The following is a 24,695-nucleotide window of genomic DNA, read 5'->3' on the forward strand; positions in this document are numbered from 1 at the left end:
GTCCAAGATTAACCTTCAGGGTGGATATAGCTCACTAGCAGTCTCGCACAGAGGACCTATCCATGTCATCATTTACCCAGAATGCTTTGCATGTAAATACAATGGGCCTGTCCGTTTAATATATTTTTAAACTTTTAGTTTAAAAATGATAAAAACTGTAAATCCTACTGTATTTTTAGTCTTTAATTTACAGTTAAAATAAATGTTTGTTAAATAATGTCTAATGTTACAACTAATCATGGATCCCTTTAAGGTGTCTGCAACTGTCAAGATTGTAGAAGAATTAAAGAAATTCTTGATTGTAACTAACTGATAATTTTTTTTCAATTTTTTTGGTAATAGTTGACTGTATCAGACAATGAAATACAACTTTTTACATGCAACAAAAAATGTAATTGTGACTAGTACCAATACTGAAAACAAAATGTCAATATCTTGACAGAACCACATTCAGCAGAGAGTTTAAGAGAGCCTGCTTTACCTGAATTCCATAAAGGAACTGTTCAGGTTCGTTCTCTCCATCCGACTCCTCGTCCGTCCAACACTGTCCTTTGATGTCCTGTGGGCCCACGCATTGTAAAAAAGACCATTATAAAAGAGTGGAAAGAACACSCAATCTCTTCCTAACATCCTTTCAACTCGCATTTCTCTATTTAGCTGTTCGTTCAACTGCTTCAAAACACTGCTTTATATAACATCTCCAAAGGAAATGACAAACAGCTTTGATTTGTTTCAAAAGGAAAAAAATATCCTCTGAATGATCACTTCAAAAGAAAACCTGACTGAAAAAAAAGGTGTGCTGTAAAATATGAAAAACAGACGTTTTGTCATTTTCATGAAAGCACCAAAGGTGCAGCTGAACAAACAGTTGTCTTAAAGTTAGGGTGGTAAAATATTTCAATGCAAATATCTGTGAAWCTCTATGCAGCACTTGTTGTTTAATCTGCTGCGCAGTTTTCTAAATCTCGAACAAAGCGGTGACTTTGTGACACGGCCTAATCAGACGCACTGATTACGCCAATAGGACCCCAGCTGTCTTACCATTGGATCTGCTGTTCATAGGGCTCTCTCAGACAGGTTTGGGCCTTCGATTACTGCCAACCATCGCAGCCTATCTTCCAGGTGAAAAGAACGAGAACAGATAACCGCAGCGCTTAGTCTGACCACCTGTTTTTCTCTCACTCCTCAGAGTTACGCAGCCTTGGGAGGGGGAAAAAACAATGAAACATAAACAGATTCAGCTGAGGAAGAACAACATGAAACAAAGAGGGCATTGCTAGTGATGCCATGCTCTGTCAGCGGTGCCCTCCTCCTTTTCTTTTGTTTAACTCGCCTGCACTTCACCTTGCCATGTATCCTAGCAACAGCCATTTCTGCCTCCTCTCAGAGTGGCATTAATCACTGTGGAGAAAACGTGTGGGAGATATGTGCTGTATGTGCAGTACCCAGGATGTTTCCACTTCTTTGTTTAGATTTTTTTTTTTCAGGAAATCATTCTAACACTATCAAAGCACAAGAGGGTTATATTTTGTCTTTATAAAACGCTGTAAGGAAACAAAGCATACTGTGTGTGAGCACACTGTCTGTGTTTTATAGCTATTATAGCTGGTAAATAGATTAAAAAAACACTTATGTTACAGAATTCCCAGAGATAACAGCAGAAGTGCATACTGTGTCTACAGAGTGTTATATAAGTGAATGATGGCTAGCAAACTGAATACAAGGTAGATATTTCATTTTGTTTTTTTTTAACTCTAAACTGCATCACTGCCATGTAAAAACATGAAAGTCGGTTTCTTTTGTTGAGACATCACCTGTAAAACATACAAACAATCACCGTGGCATCCTATAATCTTTTGCAAATGTGCAAAAAACATATTAGAATTGCAACAACACAATACATATTACAGTTACTCTACTGGGGAGGAAAAAACTCAGTAAGTAAATGTTTAACATAATTAAAGCAAATAAAAAGTGAATCTCACAACATGATCAAAACATCAGATGAAACATTCAATTTGAACATGCCACGCCTGCTTTTTGCACAGTGARTCTGTGTTCTGCTGATGAATAAACAGTTTTCCTTTTGGGATCAATAAAGACTCTTTCTATAAAGGTATTTAAATCACATGCATGGCTACAGTGTAGTTGCCATCATCAGTGTGTGAATGTGAGTGTGAATGGGTGAATGTCTGTTAGTGTAAAGCGCTTTGGGGTCCGGAGGGACTTGAAAAGCGCTCTATAAGTTCGGTACCATTTACCATTTACCATTTTTACCACATAAAGGTCAGTATTTTTTTAAAATGGCTAATCAGTCATTTTCTCTAACTGACAGAGTGTCTGCTCAGTGCTCATGCAACTGCTCCCGGTTGAGCTTATGCCAAATTTTCTTTTTTTTTTTGTTTGTTCTGAAGCCATTTTTTTTAGTAAATCTTTCTTTCTGACAATAACTGCATCCTAGTAAACAGTGCCCTCCCCCCCCCCCTTCCAACGAGCATGTCGTCCTCCTCAGCTCCTGATCCTTTCTCTACAAAGCCTGCTGCCATGTCCTCCCTCCTGCTAGCATCCACAGCTACCCCCCACAGCTCCCCGCACCCCCTGGCCTCTGTCGTCTCACATACCAATGGAGTCACCGACAAACCGAGTCCATCCACCTCTCGACCCCCCCCCCCCCCCCCCCGCAACATCACTGCACACACAAATGCGTGTTCGCCATTCCTCCTCCTCTTCAGAAAACGGTTTAGCACAAACACAGACGCACTCGGGCGGATTTTTTTTCCTCCCACCCCCACCAYCACAATCCATCCACACTTACCTCCGGAGAGGATGGAGACTGGGATGCTGTCCTTGCTTCAGCTGCTGCTCCCCCTCTTAAAGGGCGCACCTGCCCCTCTCTCTCTCTCTCTCTTTCTGTCTGTCTCTCTCCCTTTCTTGCGCTCCCTCTCTCTTTCAGTGGTCGTTTTCCACTGAAAAGATGACAAAAAAAAGCTCATTAAAACACAAAGCAAAACCAGAGCACGGTCGTCACAATTTCTACGATGCTTGCAGTGAGTGTGTGTGTGTGCGTGTGTGTGTGGGTGCAAGCGTGCCAGCTGGTGTGTGTGAGTCTATGTGTTTATCTATTGCAGATCTCAGTTCTTACTGCTCCTTATATTTTTTTGCCTGACAACACAGAGGGGTCTGGGCATGCTCAGTGGGACTAGGCGAGCCGGTCACGTGACTCGCAGCTGACTGCACTGCTGCTGAGATATAAAGAGGGAGAAATGTCTCTGATCTGTACGTGCTTCTGACAGTGTGTGTGCGTGCCTGTGTGTGTAAGAGAGTGTGTGGTTGCGTAAGTCAGTATTCATTATTGTGTCATTGTGCTCCAGAGGCAGATTCTATATTTAAATGCTTTCATGCTTTTTGCCTAAATTTATTTAACAAGACCAAAAACTGCACGTCTTGCACTGAGACAGTTCAGCTGCACTTCATGCCATGAACTCAAAAGCTTACAGTTAATGTTACATTGTTTATATTACATTTAAATAGTTAAATCATTTCATTTTTCATCAGAAACATTTTAAAATGTATTTTTTTCAAGACTTACAAAACGTTTTGTTGTGTGAGCTGATGATCATCGGACCTGCGGACTAATCAGTCTTTAGCCTTATTGTCTGAAGGTGTCTGTTTAAGTTCCCACAGATTATTGAGCAGCTGTCAGGCCAAYTGTCCCTTCAGTGTGTCTGTATCATATCACAATTTATACATTTTAGCACTTTTGCTTGAGCCATGTTATTATAAACTATGGGCACTTGTTCTTGGTGGCACGATATAAAAATGCGGGGGAACATTTTTAATTTAGTCGTTTTGTTATGTTAGAGTAATTCTGCAAAAACTCCTTTTGCCATTCAGTAAATCTGTGAGACTAATCTACGAAGTTTTCAGCAGGAAAATCCCAGTTAAGTATCTAACTATTAAAATTGCAACTCATTTATCTATTTGCAGAAAAAAAGTAGAATTAAGAGCTTCTGATTATATTTTAATTTTCTTGCCCTATTAGTTTATCATCGGTAGCTGCTGTGACAGTAATACAATAATATGTTACAAGCATCAAAACTGCATATCTGAGATTTATCCGAGTACACACAGTGTCTCGCTGCACCCTGAAGCCCAGGGGTCACCAGGAATTATTGGTGATTGACAGCCAGGAGTGTCGATTGCAGACACAGAGACTGGGCTGGGATTCGTTCCTCACCTGGACAGGTGCGTGCCCATTGGCTGTAGAGGCCTGAGCGGTGTGGACACATGCAGGGGCTCTCGGCACCCATTCAGGTAGCAACATGGGCAGTGGGAGTAGTGGAGCTGCCACAAAAACTGGGAACAGGTGAGAACTGAAACACACAAGACGRAGGAGGAATGAAGGAGTCTGGACTTTGTCAGTCTGGGAAAAAATAATACAGTTTTATTTAAGTAAGGTAAGAACAGCTCTTTGGTGAGTTTCAGTGTTTAAATCTCAGTGTTATTATGAGTCAGTTGAGAATTTACTTCATGCCAATGACCAATCCTGGCAACCTGGGCAAAGCTGATTATGACGATTATTCAACCTGGRAAATATTTGCAGCATAATCAGTAGTCAGTACTAATAATAATCTTTACAAATGTGTTGAATTATCTGTATTTATCATGTTACAAGCCTTTTTAACCTAGAAACAACAGCTGTGGTTTTGACAGTGTAATTCGTTACCCACAAAATGTTTGAACTCTGACCTCTTTAATGTGGTGCAGGTTTTCCTTGGTATTGTTTTGATAGGCCTACATGGGCATTATTTTCTTTCAGACTTTGCATTGATGATGGGAGTGTTTGACTGCTCTGTGGTCTTTTCATAATTCTCATTTGAGTCAGCGAATGTGGGGGGAAAAAAATCAGTTTCTGTTCTGAGTCACTCACTGACAAATTGAGTCTGACTGATTTAATCCCTGGCACTGACACCACGCACGAGATGAGTCCAGGAGACGGGTGTTTATGAACAGGCAGTGTAATTAACCATCCATCTCCATTATGATGAACTTGCGACCGGCATGGGGTGCGCTCTGCCTCTTGCACGATGACCGCTGGAGATATGTTTAAGCTCTCCTGTAATCCTGCACAGAAAAAAACAGGTATAGAAGAATGGATGCATGATTCTAAAATGTTGTTGTTTAGTAGTTCAAGATTCATTTGCTCACRTTTTCCTTCATAATTTCTCAAATGTTTTAAGTTAGTAGTTCTGGCTACCCTCACATCAGCACAGATGCAATTTTTTTTAACTGAGTTCTGATAAGAAGACTAGTTTCCATTCAACCTATTTATATTCAAAGTAAATGCCCATACTCCTGGATTTTTTCTAAAATGATTATTATCTAACCCCTAAAGCATAATACGTTGCCCTCTAGTGGGAATTCAGTAGCCGTCCGCACAAAAGCACCAGTCCAGTCAGTGGAATGCTGTTTCATTATTCAACAGTAGATGGAAGTATAGTGTCGCATTCTGCACGTCAGTAAATTTCTCTTCAACTTATCACTGAACTAACTGTAAACCTTAGCCAAGCTGTGATTTATAACCAGTTTATGACAAAACTTTGTACCATAAAAAGTCATCACATAAACAAATTTGCTGCCGCCACAATCAATAATTAAACAAACCTATGGTTTGTRTATCAGTTACATTTGTCACATATTGTTACGTTTTTAAGTGGCCAACAAATGTTTAGGCACTTACACCAACCAAACGACTACGTTTTCTTTTGTTTTCTTCTATTAAAAAAAAAAAAAGAAAGAAAGAAACAAGCCTCCATCACGCAGTCACATGCCGCACTTCATGCTCCTGTTGCATTCGTGCAACCTGATTGGCCGCTTACTGAACCGAGCACTTCTATCACGTATTGGCATATCCTTCCGCGTTGTTCTTCGTGGGTTCTTTTTGCAAAAATCTTTGCGTGTAACAAAACATTACCGAAATGCAACAAGTGATTGGTATATTTTTCGAGTGACAGTGGTTGGAATTAAAAGGAAAATTTGTTATGTACGGTTGTTATTCATATGTATCATGTCGGATGGATATGCATCAGCATCCTCAGAAAGTAGTTCCACTGAGTGAGGAAGTGGAGATCACCTTGAGCTGTTCTCTCACTCTGCCAGCAGTCGCATCGGGCTCAGCATTGCTAATTTGATTCAAGGTTGGTATCTTAAACAGGGCCTTCAGTTAAAATACTTTCTGGTAGTTTATAACCTTTCCAATGTTGTCTGTTTTTTATTATATTGCTGTTTTTGTGTCGTAGAATCATCCCTTTCGTTTGTAAATTTGAAAATATATTATTTAACTAATGATTGCTATATATTTTTAAATAAACTAATCATTGACGTGCTAATATCTGGACGATTGAAATAAACAGTTTGAGTTTTTCCATCCAGTTAGCCTTGTTAAAACGATGAGATGAAGATGGAGTAAATGAACGAGGGAAACAAACAAGCAAACCCTTTTATTGTTCTTTTTTTTTTTACTACTAAACAGTTTTATCTAATTCAGGCATTAGCGTTAACTGAAAGCACCTATATATGTGCTGTAGTTTTCTTATTATATGTATTAAAAACGTCCTTAATGTGATGTTAGCCGTTGAAGAAACGCTTCCTGGTGTGGGTGTGGCTTTTCCGTTCACTTGCCCCCTATTGGTCAATCGCGGAGAAGCCTTTAGAGCAGGAAAATGTGACGCAGGATGTGAGAACGTGACCTTTACCGCATCGTCTGAAATTTAACTCGAGTCGTACTTAAATATATGATATTGACAGAATTTAATTGGCAACATAAGTTACCTAAAGCGTTATTGGTGATTATTTAATAAAAGTCGTGTGTTATTGTGACATTAGTTTTGTTTATCGCCGTTTTGTATTCTTACACGATTTGCTTGTTCTGCAGTGCTTCATTCAGCTGTCATTCCTATGTTATTTGATCGAGGAAATCCTTAAGCTAACTCGAATCATTAATGTTATAGGAAAAGCACTTGTGGTTTGAAACGTGTTAGCCTTAGCCTCCCTGCATTAGCATGCTGCAGTGAGTGAAAACAGGACTTATTCACACTGAATACAATATGATGGGGGCAGGTCTAGACTTGGACTGCAGTGTTTGGCATGCGATTTCATTTCAATCTTATGTCGTGCTTTCTCTTTCTCAAAACTAATATTTAAATGTTGCCAAAAGTGGCTCATTTAATTTTAATTAGTAATTTAATTTACCTAATCAGCATCCACAGTCAAGGTGACCAATACTTCAGCAGCAGAGCTTGTTTATGGTTTGTAGTGTTGCAAGAAACAATTGTTTGGTGCACAACATAATTTTGGAGGCCCACGTTGTTTTTCCTGTTTAGTCTGTTGGACRAATTCAGTCTTTATCCTCAGGGAGTCAGGTAGGTGATGGGTGCATTTTAAAGTGTACACAGTTTGGGTGTTTTGTGAATATGCAATAATAAAAATGTAAATTTCAGCCTTGCATCCACAGAAAAATCGTTGTTTTGTGGAGCCTCAAAAGGATATTTTTGGAAACCAAATTCCAGAGTGAAAACATATTTAAATGCCGTCTTTGCATTTTCATTAATACAGCATAAGTGCATACAGTGCAACTTTTTAAAAACTCATAGTCTCAAAATTTATCTAACTTGTGACCCCAACCATGACAGACATGACAATAAAAATAATAGGGCTGTGTATCACACAATATTGTGATACTGTAAGCAAAATAATATATTGTGATGCATTGCCATGTTTTTTTTTTCTCCAAAAATTCTAATTCAAAAACTTAGTACATTTTATATATACTTATGTTTCATATTTCTTATTCATCCATGGTTTCAATGTTTAGGCCAAATGTGCCATTACATAGTTTCGTAATATGGGTGGCAGCTTTTAGATTTTTAATAATAGGTGGTTGATATAAAAAAAACAATATGGTCGCCCACCACACTAACAATATCCCTTGTCTTGTTCTAAAGTTCAACAAAAGGAACCGCAGGCATATTGCAAATGCCGGTTCTTATTTTTCTTCTCGTATTTATAGTTTTCGAGCATCTGCTTCACATCCTGATGCTGGTGCATTTTTGTGACAGGCAGCATAATAGTGCTGCATACAGGCCTGGCATGGTTACTACAGCATGTTGGGTAATTCTGTGTTCTCATGTAGATTGAAGCATTTCTACAAACTGCAAAATTAGGATATTTTTAGAAACGTCTAAGAAACTTTTTTTTTGGAGGGTGGGGGATTGCTGCAGTTTTGAGTGAAGGTGAAGGAAGCTGAGCCTGTGGTACTGAGCCTTTGCTGTTTCACCCCTTGTAGGAACACTAATAATCTTCGATGACATTTTGACCACTGCAATGTACAACTTTAGTACCATCTTTTGGGTAATACTTTGTCGCTCACTCATTTGAAGTCACCTACCTAATGTGTGCATCTTTTATGCAGCAGCACACCTAGAGTCTTGAGTTTTTTGCCAGAGTGTATACCAAGTATTAGACTTCTACAAACCAACCCTCCACTCTGTCGGTTATATTTAGCATAGGTTCTATATTTAGTCTTCAGCCCATATGACCTTGGCTAACAGTAATATTGGTGGGACACTGTTCTGGTGTTTTATGATGGTGGTCTCGTGTGTCCAGTGGATCAGGTCATGGCGACTGTCCAGTTACAGCAGACGCTCTTCGTGCCCTTTATCCTCATTGAATGGATTTGCACTTGAGCTCTTAAAAGAGTTGCACATGTGCGTACGCGCTGCAGCAGTCGATTTTGCTGTTGCCAACAGTAGATTTTTAGACTGAAGCTCAGTAGCTTGTTCACGGGCACTGGAAGCTCCAACACGCTGGGCACGCTTTGGAGATCTTTGTTAGTAAAGTGCTTTGTTGTCTCCAAGAGGAAGCACGGGATCTACTTGGAACAGTATGTGAAGTAATTTAGTAGTGATTCCTTCATTTGAGTGAATGATTTAAGGCTTCAACTATTCTTGAGAGCTAACTTGAATTAGCCCGGTCACAACCGCAGCACGTGATGTGGATGTTGCTACTAAACACTGCTCAGGTTATTTCAAAAAGATGGAGAGGGATTGGAGAGGATTATCTGAAATCCACCTTCTAAAGTAGTAGTGCATCTGTGTCAGTGTTAACATTGCTACTGATGACCTGTTGTAACTACTCACAAGTTGTCCTGAGGGTCAGGTGTGACGTTAAACTCTGCCTGTTTTTTGCACAACAACCAGGACCTTGTAAACAGAACTGGACAGGCAGACCTCTAACTGTCTTGTTTTTTATTTTTAACTGATCTTTGAAGGTTATGAGGAGAATTGGTCCAAAATACTGTTCTCCAAAAATACAAATGTCACCTCTATATTTTACTGAAATTGACATATAAAGTTATATCAATGCTAGCAGTATGACACTTGGTAATTCCTTAGTTGGTGTTGCCTGAAATGAATGGGTGCATTAATAGTAGTAAGATTTTGATATATTAGCCTGTTACTGCTAAAGTCTTTGGTTTTTAGTCCAACAAATGAGCAGAACAGATTAAAAAAATGCATAAGTGATGGCTCATTTCTGACTTTTTGTTCCCCTTCATCAACCGTATAGTCCATGTGGACCTGATGCTTTTTTTCCTAAACCAAGTAKTTTACCTTCACTCCTCACCTACACCACCCTGCAGTCTTTCCATGTGGTTCGGGTCAGTGTGTGTCACAGTAGTGAGATGTGTCTGCACTCACGTACGATCGTGGTCTGCCCCATTCATGGAAATGTTACATCATCAGTCTGTAGCTGCAGTTGGTTTAGCAGGGCTGCTGGAATCCCTGCTTCTGATGACTGTAATAAAGACGAGATGAGTAAGAGGAAGTCGGACCACTGGTGTTGCTCATGGAAGCAAACACGTGTCTTAATTGTGCACCACAACTTTGGTCTGTCTTGTAATGTACTGCCTTTCATTTTATTACAACTACAGTATTTGCTGTGTAAGTTATACAAAGCATTTGCACTTGACTGTAAAGACTGATGAAAAGATGAAGGGGTTGTTTCTCCCTAACAATTTCTCTTTGTTCCTCAGACAATAAGAGTGTTTTAGGTCAAAATGCTCCGCCATGTATAATTAAAGCTGAAGGGAACTTCTGGGTGGTTTAGACTGGAGTGAGTTGGCACCAGAGTTGTCATGCTACACATGTTGTGTTAATGGTTTTAATTATGGCTGCACAATAAAAAAAAAATTGTCATTGCTATAACAGCCAATATCACAAAAAACTGCGTAAACTGCAAGAAATGGTTGACTCAAAAGTTTACATTTGAGTTTTGTCACTCAGATGGAAGCTCGAAGTATTTCACCAAACGGAGTCCTTTATGTATTTGGCCAATTGGATGACTCTSTTCATATTTTTGGGGAAAAAAAATCATGCTGGAATGGAAATGATAGTTGTTGTTTTTTTGTTTGTTTGTTTTTTGTTCATTTTTGACTATGAACCCAGAGCTTCAAGTATTTTTAATTGAAAATTGAAATCTTCTTGTTAAAAAAAAACTCAATTTAAAGTCACAGCAAGTAGTCTCTGTAAGTTATGATATATCTACTGTTTTTTTTTATGATTTTTATTTTGACTTGTCATTAGTGAGCTGTTCTGTAAATGTAACCTCTAAAGTCCTATCACAGGTTCAGCCTTCCCTCATCTTTACAGATAGTGTTAACACCATGCTCAAATACACCTTTCTGTTGGTTATGGTTTTTGTCAATGAATTGACTCAAGGTGTTGAGCCTTTTACTAATAAAACAGGATTTTGCACATTTTTTCTCTTTCCTGCCACGTGGAGTGTGTGTCATAAAGAAACCTTGGACATTCCACCATTGTCGCATTATGACTGTGTTGATGCTATGAGTGACTCAACTAGGAGTGGGTGTGGGGAAATGATGTGAAATACAGTGAAAAATTAGTTTACTTTTCAGTTGATTTGCACAACCTTGAAACCAAGAGTGAAAAAGAACAGATTTGCGTAAAGCCTATGCTCACAGTAGACCATTGTTTCCATTGAATCGTGCTGGTTGCATTTCACAATTATCTTAAGTTGACAGATTTGTTTTTTCTTTACCTTTCACCCTTCTTTCAGCTTATATTTTCATTTATTTATTTTTTCTTTCTACAGAAAATCCTCTATTGTACCAGTGAACACCATGCCTCTGCCAAAATCTGTTGACATGGGCTCTGCCTTCATCCAGACGCAGCAGCTCAACGCTGCCATGGCTGACACTTTCCTGGAACATATGTGTCTGCTGGACATTGACTCTGAACCCACCACTGCACGCAACACTGGCATCATTTGCACCATTGGTTAGTCAAGGCTCTTCACTCCTTTTAAGTAAAGGAAGTGCCTTACAGGGTACTCTTAGTTTTTAATGGTTTTTGAATTYCTGCTTAGTAATTTTGAAATCTGAATATTAAGAAAATAGCTGAAAGCGTTTCATTATAATGATTGTAACTGTAGCGTGATGTTTAGCTTAAAGTGACCAGTGTTTAGGTTTTACCTTTGGAGCAAAGTTATCCCAGTATAAATAATGTCACTCAGCTAATTTGAGTCACAGTGACTTAAAAGTTTCATTGCTTGTTGAATTCTTATCATCCTTACAGGGCCAGCTTCTCGTTCTGTGGATATGCTGAAGGAGATGATCAAATCTGGAATGAACATTGCTCGCTTGAACTTTTCCCATGGCACTCATGAGGTAAGATTTTTAATTTTTTTTTAAATATAACCTTTTTGTACAAAAATGTCATGCACAAACATCTATTCAAATAAAAACAGCACAATTGAATTTTRCTGAACATTCCTACCAGACGTGCTTCTGTGCTCTATCGCTTTGGTAGTTGGTGTGTTGAGCTGTGGGCCAATCTGTCTTTGTCTCTTCAAACTGTTGTGAAAGTAGATTGTCAACAGGGTCATTGTGAATAAGCACGCAATGCATTATAAAGTGTAATCAGATGGCTATGGTAAGAAAGAGTAACRGATATATAAATGCAAACAATAGTTGTGGTTACTTGGTAAAGGTAGAGTTTTAGCTGAATAACCACATCCAGCTGATTAAAAACTCTTTTAAAGTGACGTGGGAGCAGACAGAGTGCTGACACAAAACAAAAGCTCACACACTTTTTTAATGGAGATAAAAGATAAAAGCTTGCTAATTATACAATTTTTACTTGCCATACATTGCATCACAGAAATGCCACATAAGATTTGTATAACAAAGTATACATTTTACTGTTTTTTTGTTTAACCAAGCAAATCCCATTGATTTTTTTTGAAAGCCAGCTGTTTAAATTTGTGAATTTCTCAGACCATATCCCAACAAGCAGCAGTATGGGTTCCAGCTGATTAGCATTCTCAGAATTTATCAAATTTATTCTGAGAAAGCTGTAGATGGTTCTTGGGAAATATAAGGTGATCTCAAGTAGCACTCTGCAGTTTTAAATTTCATTAATTAAGAATGGCGAAGGTAAACTGGGTTTTGGGAGACTTGAGAAAAAAAGCAGCAATTGCCAGTTAATTCATTACAGAAAGCTCTGGTTTCCCAGGTGGGGGAGCAGATATATGTCTTCAAAGCCAAAAAGCCTGCACTTACTGATAATTAGCATTACGGCATTAAAACGGGAATTACACTCATTGTCTTTTGTTCCGGGTTTCTCACAGCAGGTCTTAGATCCACTGTAATAATAATGGTAAAAACAAAAAAAGTAGACATTCAGGGAAACTTGGGCCATCTGTTTTATAAAACAGAACATAATATCAACAGAAAACGTACTAGTTAAATTTTTACACAAGTTTACTTGCAGGCTGGTTAAAACTCCCGTTTAGTTTTATTTCTGCTTTTGTTTTTTTCCACTCAGTACAAATTTCACACAGAAATGTGTTCTTGAGAAACGCTGCACTTCCTCTGGCTTACTTAAAYAGACTCTTTTTAACAGTGCTTCTCCCTGAGACTGGTAATTGTCATAAATTCCAAGCGTGCTGAAGGCCACATGCTAATAACCTCACGCTACATGAAACTGTTTCCATTTATTACTGCCAATCGCTTTTACAAGCTCATGCATCTACCTTAGCAAATGCAATCTTTTGAAACCTATACATATGTATTGAGGTTTATTATCTTTACTGTTTAAAATATTTTTTGACATTTAAAAGCCTTTCATTATGTGCCCCATGTCAGTTAAGGTTAGAGAAATAACTGTGACTCCTGGTAATTCTGACTCACTTTATGGTTGTGAGTTGTCAGACACACCTTGCAAGTTGCACCTGCCCTTAATTAAATGTCTGAGTAAAATGATAACCAGTAGTGCTATCTGAAAAAGGCAGTAAAATAATAAAATGGTGGACTACATGTCTCAGTGAAATAAACTACCTTTTTAAGTTCTTCAAAATTGTTTAATATATGAATATCTTCCTTTCTTTAGTACCATAGGGAAACCATCAAGAACGTACGTGAGGCCTGTGAGAGCTTCGAGCCTGGCAGTATCCATTACAGACCTATCGGTATTGCCCTAGACACCAAGGGTCCAGAGATCAGGACTGGCCTCATCAAGGGAGTAAGTTTAGCCTTGCTTCTTATTAATGGAGAAAAAAAAACAGATTGAAAGTGTAACGGTACATGTTTATGGTGTGACAGAGTGGCACTGCTGAGGTGGAGCTGAAGAAGGGCAACATGATCAAGGTTACCTTAGATGATGCCTATCAGGACAACTGCAGCGATGAGATCCTCTGGCTCGACTACAAGAACATCACTAAAGTGGTGGAAGTTGGCAGCAAGGTCTACATTGATGATGGGCTCATGTCTCTGCAGGTCAAGGAGATTGGTGAGGAGAAAAGTGGCAAACCGTGGTGGCACTTTTAATATGTGATACTTAAACCTACAAATGTTTTATTTTTTAAGTAAGTAAGTAATGTTTTGTCATCAATGGGTCATACACCACAAAATATGCCCAACCCACATGGGCTTATAAGACACACACATGTATATTCAAAAGTGCAGACAGAGACCAATCAACATTTTTTAAACGTAGTGTCCTATTTCTAACATGCCAGCTTTTTAAAAATAAACTGAGCTAATTGAAACTCAAAATGCTTAAATAAAAACTGCACTTTATCTTCATCAGCCTTGTAAAAGAAATCTGGAAAAATGTCAAGAACTTTATCTAATAACTTTATCTAATTAAAGTAGCAGATAATGACGTAGCAGTGTTTTGTTTTGAAGGAGAGGTTGTCTGTGGGCAGTTTAATGGAGTGGAGGAAGCTGAGGGTGCAAGGCAAGCTCAAAATGTCCTCAGGCTCTGAGACATAAAAACTTAAATCTGTGAGATTTTCTTGATATGTCTGTATTCATGAAGCAAATGAGGAAATTTTATGCAAGTTTTATGTAGGATTTTCACAGTTTTGACATTTCTCTTAGAATATTCTTGAACATGAAATCCAGTTCAGTGATCGGTCCATGTCAGGGATCCAGGATCAGCTTTGTGGTACAGCAAAGTGTCATAAATCAGCTCTAAGTCTGACACTTAAGATTTACACTTACACTTCGCTTAAAGTGAGACTGAGACACTTGATAAATGACTTTTAGGCCCAGCTTTTAGCTAAGTTTTATTTTTTTTACACTTAAGTCCATTCTTAACAGCATTGTTTAAAGAAATTCTAAAAATGATAAATACGGACCCAGGTCCATAAACATCCTTTATTAGGATATAGGTTTGTAATTTTGGATAACGTAAACTATCATCTGCCCATTTACACTTATAATCTTCAAAATACAAGTTTTAATTTGTTCAATTTTACATCTCAACTTATTTCTATAAATATTCTGAAAATTCGCCTCCTCAAAAATATCTTCTGAATTTGTCTTTTAAAAAACAAATTTACACTTTTTTTCCCCCCACCTCAGGTTCTGATTACCTTATGTGTGAGATTGAGAATGGTGGCACTCTGGGCAGCAAGAAGGGAGTGAATCTCCCCGGTGCAGCTGTGGACCTGCCGGCTGTTTCAGAGAAAGACATCCAGGACCTGCAGTTTGGTGTCGAGCAGGGAGTCGACATGGTCTTTGCCTCCTTCATTCGYAAGGCAGCTGACGTACACGCCGTCAGAAATGTGCTGGGGGAGCGCGGCAAAAACATCAAGATCATCAGCAAACTGGAGAACCAYGAGGGGGTCCGCAGGTATGTATGAGAACGACATAATTTGTGTGGCTGAGGCCAGGTCATTTACTCATTTTTATTTCCATAATGTGGTTTTGTTTGTTTTGTTTTGCTTGTTCGCTTGGCTTTGGAGTCCATGTGGACTTGATATGGTGCTATATAAGTTCAAGCCATTTAGCTTTTTATTTATTTATTTATTTATTTTGATTTATTTATTTATTTATTGGGCATTTACCTATATTTGTTATCTAGGCTGTAGGAGAAATGTATATCAAAATGAAAAATATAAAAGGTAAGTAATGGCACTAAATATGTTTAGAACTACAAACCTAATGAAGATMTTTAATGCTTAGATCCACATTACATTAATCTATTTTGTCAGAATATTGAATTAATGATGTTGGTGGGGGAAAAAATACATTAAAATTACATCCCCCTTGGTAAACCAGGATGGGAGCAGCGGCAGCTCTGCACATGCGTRATTTACTTGAAGCGGTCTCCATTATCCCCAGTAACCAGGTTTGCTGTGTGAGGCTTTACGGAGTCTGACCGCTTGTCAGTGCTTTGTAAAGGATGAGGGGCTCACATCACAATGCTGCTCGCTGAGGGAAACGTTGTTGCTAAAGTGTCCACAAAAAATTCCAATAACACCAGGAAGAGTTGCTTGATTTCTTGTGAGTCGCTTCTTGGTGAAAAGAGTCATTAGAGGGGTCTGCCATGAAGTTACGTAACATAGTATTTTATGAACCAACCTTGTTTGAAGTAATCTTGCAACTGTCATCATTTGTTGCTGTGTTTGCTGGTTTTACAGATTTGATGAGATCATGGAGGCCAGCGATGGTATCATGGTTGCTCGTGGTGACCTAGGTATTGAGATCCCCACAGAAAAGGTCTTCCTTGCCCAGAAGATGATGATTGGTCGGTGCAACAGAGCTGGCAAACCAATCACATGTGCCACTCAGGTCAGATCTTGATTTTGATGCTAGATTTACCCCCAAGWATAACTTTTAAGCAGATGTCTGAATTGACTTAGTAACTGCTCTCATCTGTAAATATGCAGCTGTGTCAGTTTAATTATTTTTTTTAAATGGTGCAGATGTTGGAGAGCATGATCAAGAAGCCTAGACCCACCCGTGCTGAGGGTAGTGATGTAGCCAAYGCTGTCCTGGATGGAGCTGACTGCATCATGCTGAGTGGTGAGACCGCCAAGGGAGATTACCCTCTTGAGGCTGTTCGCACACAGCACATGGTGAGTYCCTGGACATTGACATCAAACATTTAAAACTTGTTTTCTACTATTTGTTTAAATATATATACAGGGTTCCCACGGGTCCTTGAAATCCTTGAAAATTTGAATTTGAGCAAATTATTTCAAGGCCCTGGAAAGTTTGTGAAAACAGCCAAAAATTACACTTGTCCTTGAAAGTCCTTGAATGTTTTTTGGGGATCGAAATTCTCTATTCACACGACTGCTTTTCATCATCTTTTAAAAAAAAAAATAATTATAAAATTAAATTAAAAAAACGTACATTGGATAACAATGTACACAATGTGGATAACTCAGGATTACGGTAAAGTGACGTCATTGTTTCTGACTCAACAACTTCTATGTTGTTAAGTTTTTCATTAAATTTACATATTAAACGTGTTTATTGGTAACATTCTACGATAGCAGTAGGTAATTTCCGTTGCGCGTGGTTCTTTAATTTGTGGAAATTGGTACTGGAAATTCCTTGAAAGGTCCTTGAATTTTATGTTGACCAAGGTGTGAGAACCCTGTATATATCACTTAATGATTTTCATAATTTGTAAAATAACCGGAAAAACTAATCCATGAAAAATTGATCGTATTGAAAGTTTTAATTTATAGGTGATGATTAAGAATCATCTGCTTGTTCATTTTGCTCATTGATCCTGCCTCTTTGATCTCACTGCCGAGCTACAGAATGCTAAAGCTAATGTCAGCACCAATGCATCACGTCTTTGATTCCAATGATTATGCAGCATGATTCATTTGGTTTAATTTTTAAATTGTTAATTAGACTTCCTATATTTGGAAGAGAATTGTATAAACATAATTACTTTAACTTCATCTTGGTGATGCAGTTAATTCAAGCTCTTCGTGGAGCTGTAAGCACACGGACCTCTGCATAAAGTCTGCTCTGCATGTGGTTGTTACTTACTAAATGGCATGTTTGCACTTTATCCCCAAAAGTCTGCTTCCTGCCCTTGTTAATCTAATAAATCTTTAGCTGATGTTCTGTTCCACTTCTATCTTTGCAGTGAAAATCTAAACTTTTCAAACAAGGAATTAGTCTGCCTGATATATTTATAGAATTATTTGTTGGAGCATTACTGTTTTATAAAGACACTAGAAACAGCAGTTTCTAGTGATGCACTCGAGTTTCTTTTTATTTCACTCTCTAAGTTTGCCTGATATCTTCTCACTTGTATTTTTCAGTCAGGGACAGATGCAGAAAAGCAACCTTTTTAAGAACTTGGATCAAATATTGCGACTAAATCAGTCTAAATGAATATTTCTGTCAAAGTTAAAATTGGTATCRATTTCATAGAGGGGTCAATGCTTTAATGCTGCCATATCTGTCCTTCACTAACCTCTGTTGTTCCTCAGCCACAGTGCAGATGTCTCAGTGACTCAGCACTCCTAATGCTCCTGTTGTAGAGCTTGTTGCACTCACGCTGAAGCTGTATCACATATCTCAGAATCCGGAGTAAGCCCCACTGTTTATCAATCCCTGAGAACTAAGGGGAAAAATCTAATTGAGACTAACCTTAAGCCACTATTTTTAATGAGTAATCCAGTGCTTCTCTGTTTCTCCTGGCTGACTTATTTTTAACCACTTAACATTGTGTGTGGCATCAAAACCTTTCATATTTAATTAACAGAAGTCACTTTTTTTTCAAGGTTTTATTTGAGGCCCAAATATGACAAATATTTTACTTTATCATAAATGTTTGCTCTTTCTATAATATTATCTCATGTTCACAGCAGTTTTTAAATCCTAAATTAGATTAGAATGCTTTCTGTTTTTATTTTTATTTTTTAATTTAACATCATGTTAGTGGTTARGTTGGTATCCATTTTTAACGTTTATGTCTCCCTGTCCCCCTTCCACAAACTGTACACCTAAACTTTCTTAATTATTCATTTTAAACCGCTTCCTTCCTGTTACTTTCCCTTTTTTAACTTCTGATTTTGTCTCTCTTACTGATTCCATCTGTGTTTTTCCTCTATTTCTCTTTTTTTTTCTCCCCTTCTCCATCTTTTTTTTCTTTCACATCTATGTGCGCACCTGGTGTGGGATTGCCTTTGTCCGATGCATCTTGCCCTTGAGCCAGATTGCTCGTGAGGCCGAGGCAGCCATGTTCCACCGGCAGGTGTTTGAGGACTTGCGTCGTTCCACGCCACACTGCAACGACCCCGCCGAGGCCATTTCAATTGGCGCTGTCGAGGCCTCCTTTAAGAGTTTAGCCTCGGCAATCATTGTGCTCACAGGCTCYGGAAGGTAGGCAGGTTATCTGGCATTTGGCCCCTGTTCGAAGTCTGGATTATTTTAGAAGCCTAGGGAGGGAGAGTAGGGCCAGGCAGGAATTAATAACTGAAGTAACTGGTAGAGCTGGCAAATACCTCAACTAGACAATTTGTTTTACCATTTATCATTCATTTACCCCCAAACTAAACTACAGGCACAAGGAGAAAAATTCTACAATAAAACAAATGTTTTATAGCTTGTTTGATGCTTTAAACCTCAGATTTACTTCTCGGGTTGTCGAACCAGTAGTCTAGTTGCGTGTTTGCCAGTTACTCCCATTGGTGTGAATGCCCCTGTGTGTGACTGAAAGTAACCCCCGACCCACCCTTCCCTTGGGGGCGTAGATAGCACGAGAAGCAGAAGCAGCCACCTTCCACAAACAGCTGTTCGAAGAGCTGAGGAAGACCTCCCAAATGACCAGAGACCCCGCAGATGCTGTAGCAATTGGAGCTGTTGAAGCTGCCTTCAAATGCTGCGCTACCGGCATCATTGTGCTAACTAAGAGTGGGAGGTAAGACAAATAACCGGGTAGCGGTCCTGCTACCAAAGGTAAGCCGTTTCCAAACTCACGCCAGAGTTTTTTTTTATTGTGGCTTCTAATTCTACCTTCACCTCCCAATGTGCTCTCTGAGATCACCTTTAATTGTGTGTATGTAAGTGTGTGTATGAATATACAGGGTGAACAGAAGATAATGATTTTCTAAGAGTGAAAGTGGGGAAAGCTCGATTAAAGTGCCTGACTGTTGATATAATTTTATGAACATTTTAACTTACATGAGTGCAGTGGCTGTACAAACGTGACAAGAGTTGATTTCACCTGTCTTAGAAATGAACTGTGTGACACAAAATTCATAGAGGCAGAAAAATGTCTGTCTTTTAATTAAATATTTTCTGTGTTCTGATATAATGGCAAATATTTTGCTTCTTACAAGACTTAAAATTAGACAAATGGATCTTCAAATGAGCAACAAATGAGATTTATTTTAGAAGAAAAAAAAAGGACTCCAGAATTCTACAGGGAAAAGCATTACTTACAAGCAGAAAATGTTCACTTACCACCAATTTGTTTGTTTCAGCAAGCTCACCCTGAATTAGATCACACAACGCTTAGAGAAACTGCAAAAGATGTAATTTTTTATCACGGTACCATTGAACAAAAACTGATTTAAGTTCTGCTTGTTTACAAGAGTTGCAATAAGTATTTTATTTTTTTACTATATTTGTCTCCTGTTTCCTTGTTCATAAGCTGTTAGCCTCAGCTGCTGAAACAACAAAGTTTGATGGTAGATATCAGTTCACTTGTAACTGTCACTGCACTCTCATATGTTTTTTTATTTTTTATTTTTTATTTTTTTTTTGGCTGTTTTGACCTGTCTAGGCTGTGCTGACAAATGTACAACAATAAAATTGGACAATTCAAGATATTTTGTAGTTTGTTAGGTTTATAGATCTTATTGAATTAAAAGTACAAAGAAGTATTGGCAAACATATATGCCAGAAAAAGCTTTATTTCACTTTGGTGCTGGGTATGTAATCATTCTGCATTAATTCTTACAGAATATTTATTTGCATTGGATATTTAGTCCTTAGAATTGTGGACTCATTTGATTGTATGCTGAGAAACTGTAAAGTTAATTAGATTGAAAGTATCTGCATTTGTTTTTTATTGGAACACTCTTTGTATGATGATACATAAAATGTGGATCATGTTGGGTGTTTTTGTCATACTCAGTTTTGTCCGTTTATGTTTGTTTGCAGGTCTGCCCACCTGCTCTCCAGGTACAGGCCCCGTGCCCCCATCATCGCTGTGACCCGTAATGCTCAGACTGCTCGTCAGGCCCACCTGTACCGCGGGATCTTCCCTGTCCTCTACACCAAGCCCGCCCACGATGTTTGGGCTGAGGACGTTGACATGCGTGTCAACTTTGCCATCGAAATGGGTAAGCGACATCAGCCGGTCACCTTTTTAAAATGGGGGTGTCCTGATGCCAGTTTTTCTCGAAAAGAGTAAGACTACTTCAGTTTAGGTACACACCAATACAGAGTATCGATGCAGAGTGCTTACTGATATAAAACTTGTAGAATGATTATAAAAACTYATTTCTTTTACTTAGAACCTGGTACTAAATCAGATGCATATCTGATGTTTGTCAATGTGACCTCAGTCTAAATGATCAAGTTGCATTTCCACTTTCCATTGACCATGAAAATGCGCAAATTAGAATTTTGAAAATAAATTTGCTCAATGGAAACACGTCAATTTCGAAAAAACTTRTGTTTTTTGACAAAATGTTTTTGCGCTAGGATGAGGTGGTTTTTCAGCCGTATCAAAATTGGTGTGTTTCGTAAAACTGCAATGGAAACACTTGTTTTGCATCACGGGAGTCACATGATCAAGAACCGGCTATTTCTACTGGCGAAAAACGACGAAATAGCAGAGAACAGGAAGTAGAAGTAGTAGTAAAATCACCCAAGTTGTAAAAGAAAGTAGTAAACTCACTGACTACAATTTCCCAAAAAATGCTGCATACATAGACGCTCCAAAGTATAAGGGTCTTGTCGCTCGAAAGCCTCGATAAGACAACGACGTCTTTTCTGATGGCTGCTGATGAGCGCTAGTGTCATGGTAGTAATATGCACTGTTTACATCCATTGCCGCTGTGATGGAAGAATATCTTATGATTCCCTAACTGCATATTACCTTGACATGTCCTGTTCTGTATCTCTTGATAACTGCCATTATATAATCTGTTTCTCATGATTCTTAAGATACTGTATGTACTCATGTAATCTCATGGCCTATTTACTTGTAACTCATTCAATCTCATTGGTTCCTGTATATCTCCGACGCTCTTAYTTTGTTAGCAGGATGTTTATATATTGTCTGTTTCCTGTTTACTGGTCAGCGCGAGCTTGACAGATGTTTCGATTCACGTCTGTTCTGCTCTGCTCATTCCTTGCATATGCATCTTTCTATTAAATAATCTGAGACCGAGACCACACAGTTTCCACTTTATTTCCCGCATCCTGCGAAATGGTGCCACGACAGGATGGCGTTGTCGGCAGGAAATGGGTGAGAAGGCTGGGAGGAGAGATCAACATAGAGAGGAGATGGAAGCTGCTTCTGAGGGTGAAGCTGTATGGAACTCTCTTGATGCCAGACCAAAAAATCTCTCAGGAAGGATTCAGCTCTTAGATGACATCGAATGGCCAGAGTTACAGAGAAATRTTTTCTCTCCACCTGCAAGGAGAAGAATGCAGCGAGAGGCTGTAATCAAAACACCTGATAACGGCCAGAGAAATGAAGCAGTCTTTCTTCAAAACAGATTCACACCWCTGGAAGAAACTGAGTCTGAACAAAGTTCACTATCTGATCTCAGAGAGGGACCTGAGATCAGATCCAGCCCAAAGCCAAAAGTCCGAAAAGAGACTTTCAAGAATCATGAGAAACAGATTATATAATGGCAGTTATCAAGAGATACAGAACAGGACATGCCAAGGTAATATGCAGTTAGGGACTCATAAGATATTCTTCCATCACACCGCCATGTTTTTAATCACGTATTGTGAGAACAAGTGTGTTCACGCGTGACTTTAATAGCATTTCTTACTTAATGGAAACACTGCAGTTGCGAAACTGTATTTTTTCGACATTAACAGAATATCGACAAAGTTTTGCGCACATTTGCAATGGAAACACAGCTAGTGAAGTGGTGAGGGGTATATAGATCGATCCAAGTAATAATTATACTAACCTCGAGTCTTTCTGTTGAAGTCTTTTGACTCCACACGTATTCTGCTACAGAACAGAAGTCATTTCATCTATTTTTTCTTTGAATTTTCCATGTCCTGGATGACTGAGAATCCACAGAAACCTCTGATAGTAACATTGTGTGACCGTGTTGACACWAAAGTGGATCGATAGTTTATCCATTTTTACTTTGATCACGTTGTGTCACTCTCATTCCATAAATACACGCTTCACCAGAGCAGCCGACCAGAYGCAAGTTAAAATGTAAACGGTAAACTAAACAAGCATGTCAGATAATTATTTAATCTGCTCTGATAGACCAACAACTTCAAAATCGACATGCTAACCTATAGCATCCTTGGGTAGTGACCTGTTTACTTCTGTTAACAGCAAACTGAATATGACGTCACGTCACATCGATGCCATAAAGCATTCACACTTGAGTCTAATGGAGGTTGCATTTATAATGTGAACATCCTCGCGAAAAATTTTATGGGTTCCAGGGATCGGGGCTTTTTGTACAATTACAAGTACTTATAAAAAAGCTGGTATTGGGACACCACTATTTTAGACACAAAAGCTACAGCTTTACCTGTTTGTTTGTTTGTTTTTTTTGACCCAGAACTCTGTTCAGTCTTTTCTACTGTTGGATAAGACAAGTTTGTAAACATCTTCTTTTCCATCTTGTAGGCAAAGCAAGACGCTTCTTCAAAGAGGGCGACGTTGTGATCATTCTGACCGGCTGGCGTCCCGGCTCCGGTTACACCAACACCATGCGTGTGGTTCTTGTGGCCTAAACAGCCAACACAAAGCTTTGTCCCTTCACTTTCATCTGTCTCTCATAGTTCTCTAACCTAGCCCTYACTCCTCTCATCCAACATCAGGGCTCACAGACTCCACTATTTAACGTTTAGACAATGATGTAGAGAATTAAGCTTTAGAGTTGGTCTTCAGTGACCCCAGAGCTTTTTGGATGGGAGTGAAGATTAATTCCAAACTATTCCAGTTAATGTTTTCATTCCTTTAGCGTTGATTTCTCACAATCAGACCAGTCTTCAGGGCCTCAGATTAATACACCCTGACCAGAAACTGCTGTATTTATTCACTCCAACACTGGGATGATTCGAGTCTATGAGTGGATACATCCTGGTGTGTGTTTTTTGCGTGCACATTTTCATCCTGGCTTCTGTTTGGTTGTAGTTGCTGGTGGAGCCAGCTAACCTTAACGGGGAACAGGAATAGTTTACTTATCACACTCCTGCCGGTGTAACGAACAAAGTGTTTGCATCCCCTCCAGCACAGCCTCGACTTCACCACTGCACCCAAGCAGATCCAGCTGTAGTTCTGCCTGTTTAAGGGTCCTCTCTTATACAGCTGTGAATGTGTTTCAGTGTATGTGTTAGTGTTGCACTCCCAATCTGCTCCACACATTGTTACATTCTATACTATACTTGACTTTTGTGAATGATGGAACTTTTTGTTTGGAGACATTCAAATCTGATATATTTTGTCTGACTTTGGAGAAAAAAAATAGTTTTGCAGGTGTTTAAGAAAGTTACTGTTTTTTTTTTTTTGTGTGTTCTATGTGTTAGGTCTTTAAATCTTATTTTAATCTTGATTTTATTTGAGGCAGAACTTGTGAAGCGTGTTTGAGAAGGCTGTTGAACGTGGATTTTATGGTATTTTTCAGTGATGATGTAATGATGAAAGTCTGTCCTCTACAAAATGACTGATAGAATCCCTCTATGTTGGTGACCCACTGTAACTGTCTTCTTGATTCTAATATGCTTCTGATTGTAATAACAGAGTATAAGAACTAACTATATTTAAAGGGATATTATGATGTTTAGCTGGTGTACTAACCTGTCCCACAAGACTGGAGTTCCATCAATAAAAGAGATGAGCACCTATCCAAACTTGCCTGTTTTCATTTATTCATTTATTTTGTTTTTGGTTTTTTTCAACAAGCTTGAGTTGCAGTATTTAAACTTCACGCAGCCCGATTCTGGAAGACGTGAAGGAGGATGCATGGATGGACTGATGGAAGAGGGAAAATATGGATTCACTTTAAAATGAGAATTCAACAAATAAAATGCTCCAAAACCTGGCCTTTAGAATTGATCAGAAGTTAAACATTTTATTTTAGAAGTGAACATAAAATTAGTGACTATTTTATTGAAACAAAGAAGCAACTTC

The 24,695-nt window shown here is 38.7% G+C and overlaps 2 protein-coding genes across 9 annotated transcripts in view; one reads left to right on the forward strand and one right to left on the reverse strand.

The window, feature by feature from the left end:
- Positions 1–3,157, reverse strand: part of LOC106517250 (poly [ADP-ribose] polymerase 6) — a 30,165-nt gene extending 27,008 nt beyond the window's left edge. For 4 of the 7 annotated variants that reach the window (XM_014007989.1, XM_014007986.1, XM_014007988.1 and 1 more), the window contains exons 1-3: positions 2,816–3,156; positions 1,042–1,200; positions 482–559 (exon numbers count right to left, since the gene is read on the reverse strand). In XM_014007989.1, the coding sequence (XP_013863443.1) occupies positions 482–559; positions 1,042–1,044 (81 nt within the window). In that variant the 5' untranslated portion in view covers positions 1,045–1,200; positions 2,816–3,156. Of the gene's footprint in view, positions 1–481; positions 560–1,041; positions 1,201–2,815 lie in introns of all 7 variants that reach the window. The other 3 variants (XM_014007990.1, XM_014007985.1, XM_014007991.1) reach the window with 1 other exon arrangement.
- Positions 3,158–6,093: 2,936 nt separating this feature from the next.
- LOC106517251 (pyruvate kinase PKM) lies at positions 6,094–24,415 on the forward strand. Of its 2 annotated transcripts, none has more exons than XM_014007993.1 (11): positions 6,094–6,197; positions 11,170–11,354; positions 11,652–11,743; positions 13,467–13,598; positions 13,679–13,865; positions 14,945–15,215; positions 16,006–16,156; positions 16,291–16,443; positions 18,555–18,721; positions 20,507–20,688; positions 23,190–24,415. In XM_014007993.1, the coding sequence occupies exons 2-11, from the start codon at positions 11,198–11,200 to the stop codon at positions 23,294–23,296; spliced, it is 1,599 nt and encodes a 532-aa protein (XP_013863447.1). In that variant the 5' UTR covers positions 6,094–6,197; positions 11,170–11,197; the 3' UTR covers positions 23,297–24,415. The 2 variants fall into 2 exon arrangements, with proteins under 2 accessions (XP_013863447.1, XP_013863446.1); XM_014007992.1 differs by lacking the exon at positions 18,555–18,721 and adding an exon at positions 19,093–19,259 and having other exon boundaries at positions 6,095–6,197.
- The last annotated feature ends 280 nt before the right edge of the window (positions 24,416–24,695 follow it).

Source organism: Austrofundulus limnaeus, unplaced genomic scaffold (assembly GCF_001266775.1).
Source record: "Austrofundulus limnaeus strain Quisiro unplaced genomic scaffold, Austrofundulus_limnaeus-1.0 Scaffold46, whole genome shotgun sequence".
NCBI classification, from domain to species: domain Eukaryota; kingdom Metazoa; phylum Chordata; class Actinopteri; order Cyprinodontiformes; family Rivulidae; genus Austrofundulus; species Austrofundulus limnaeus.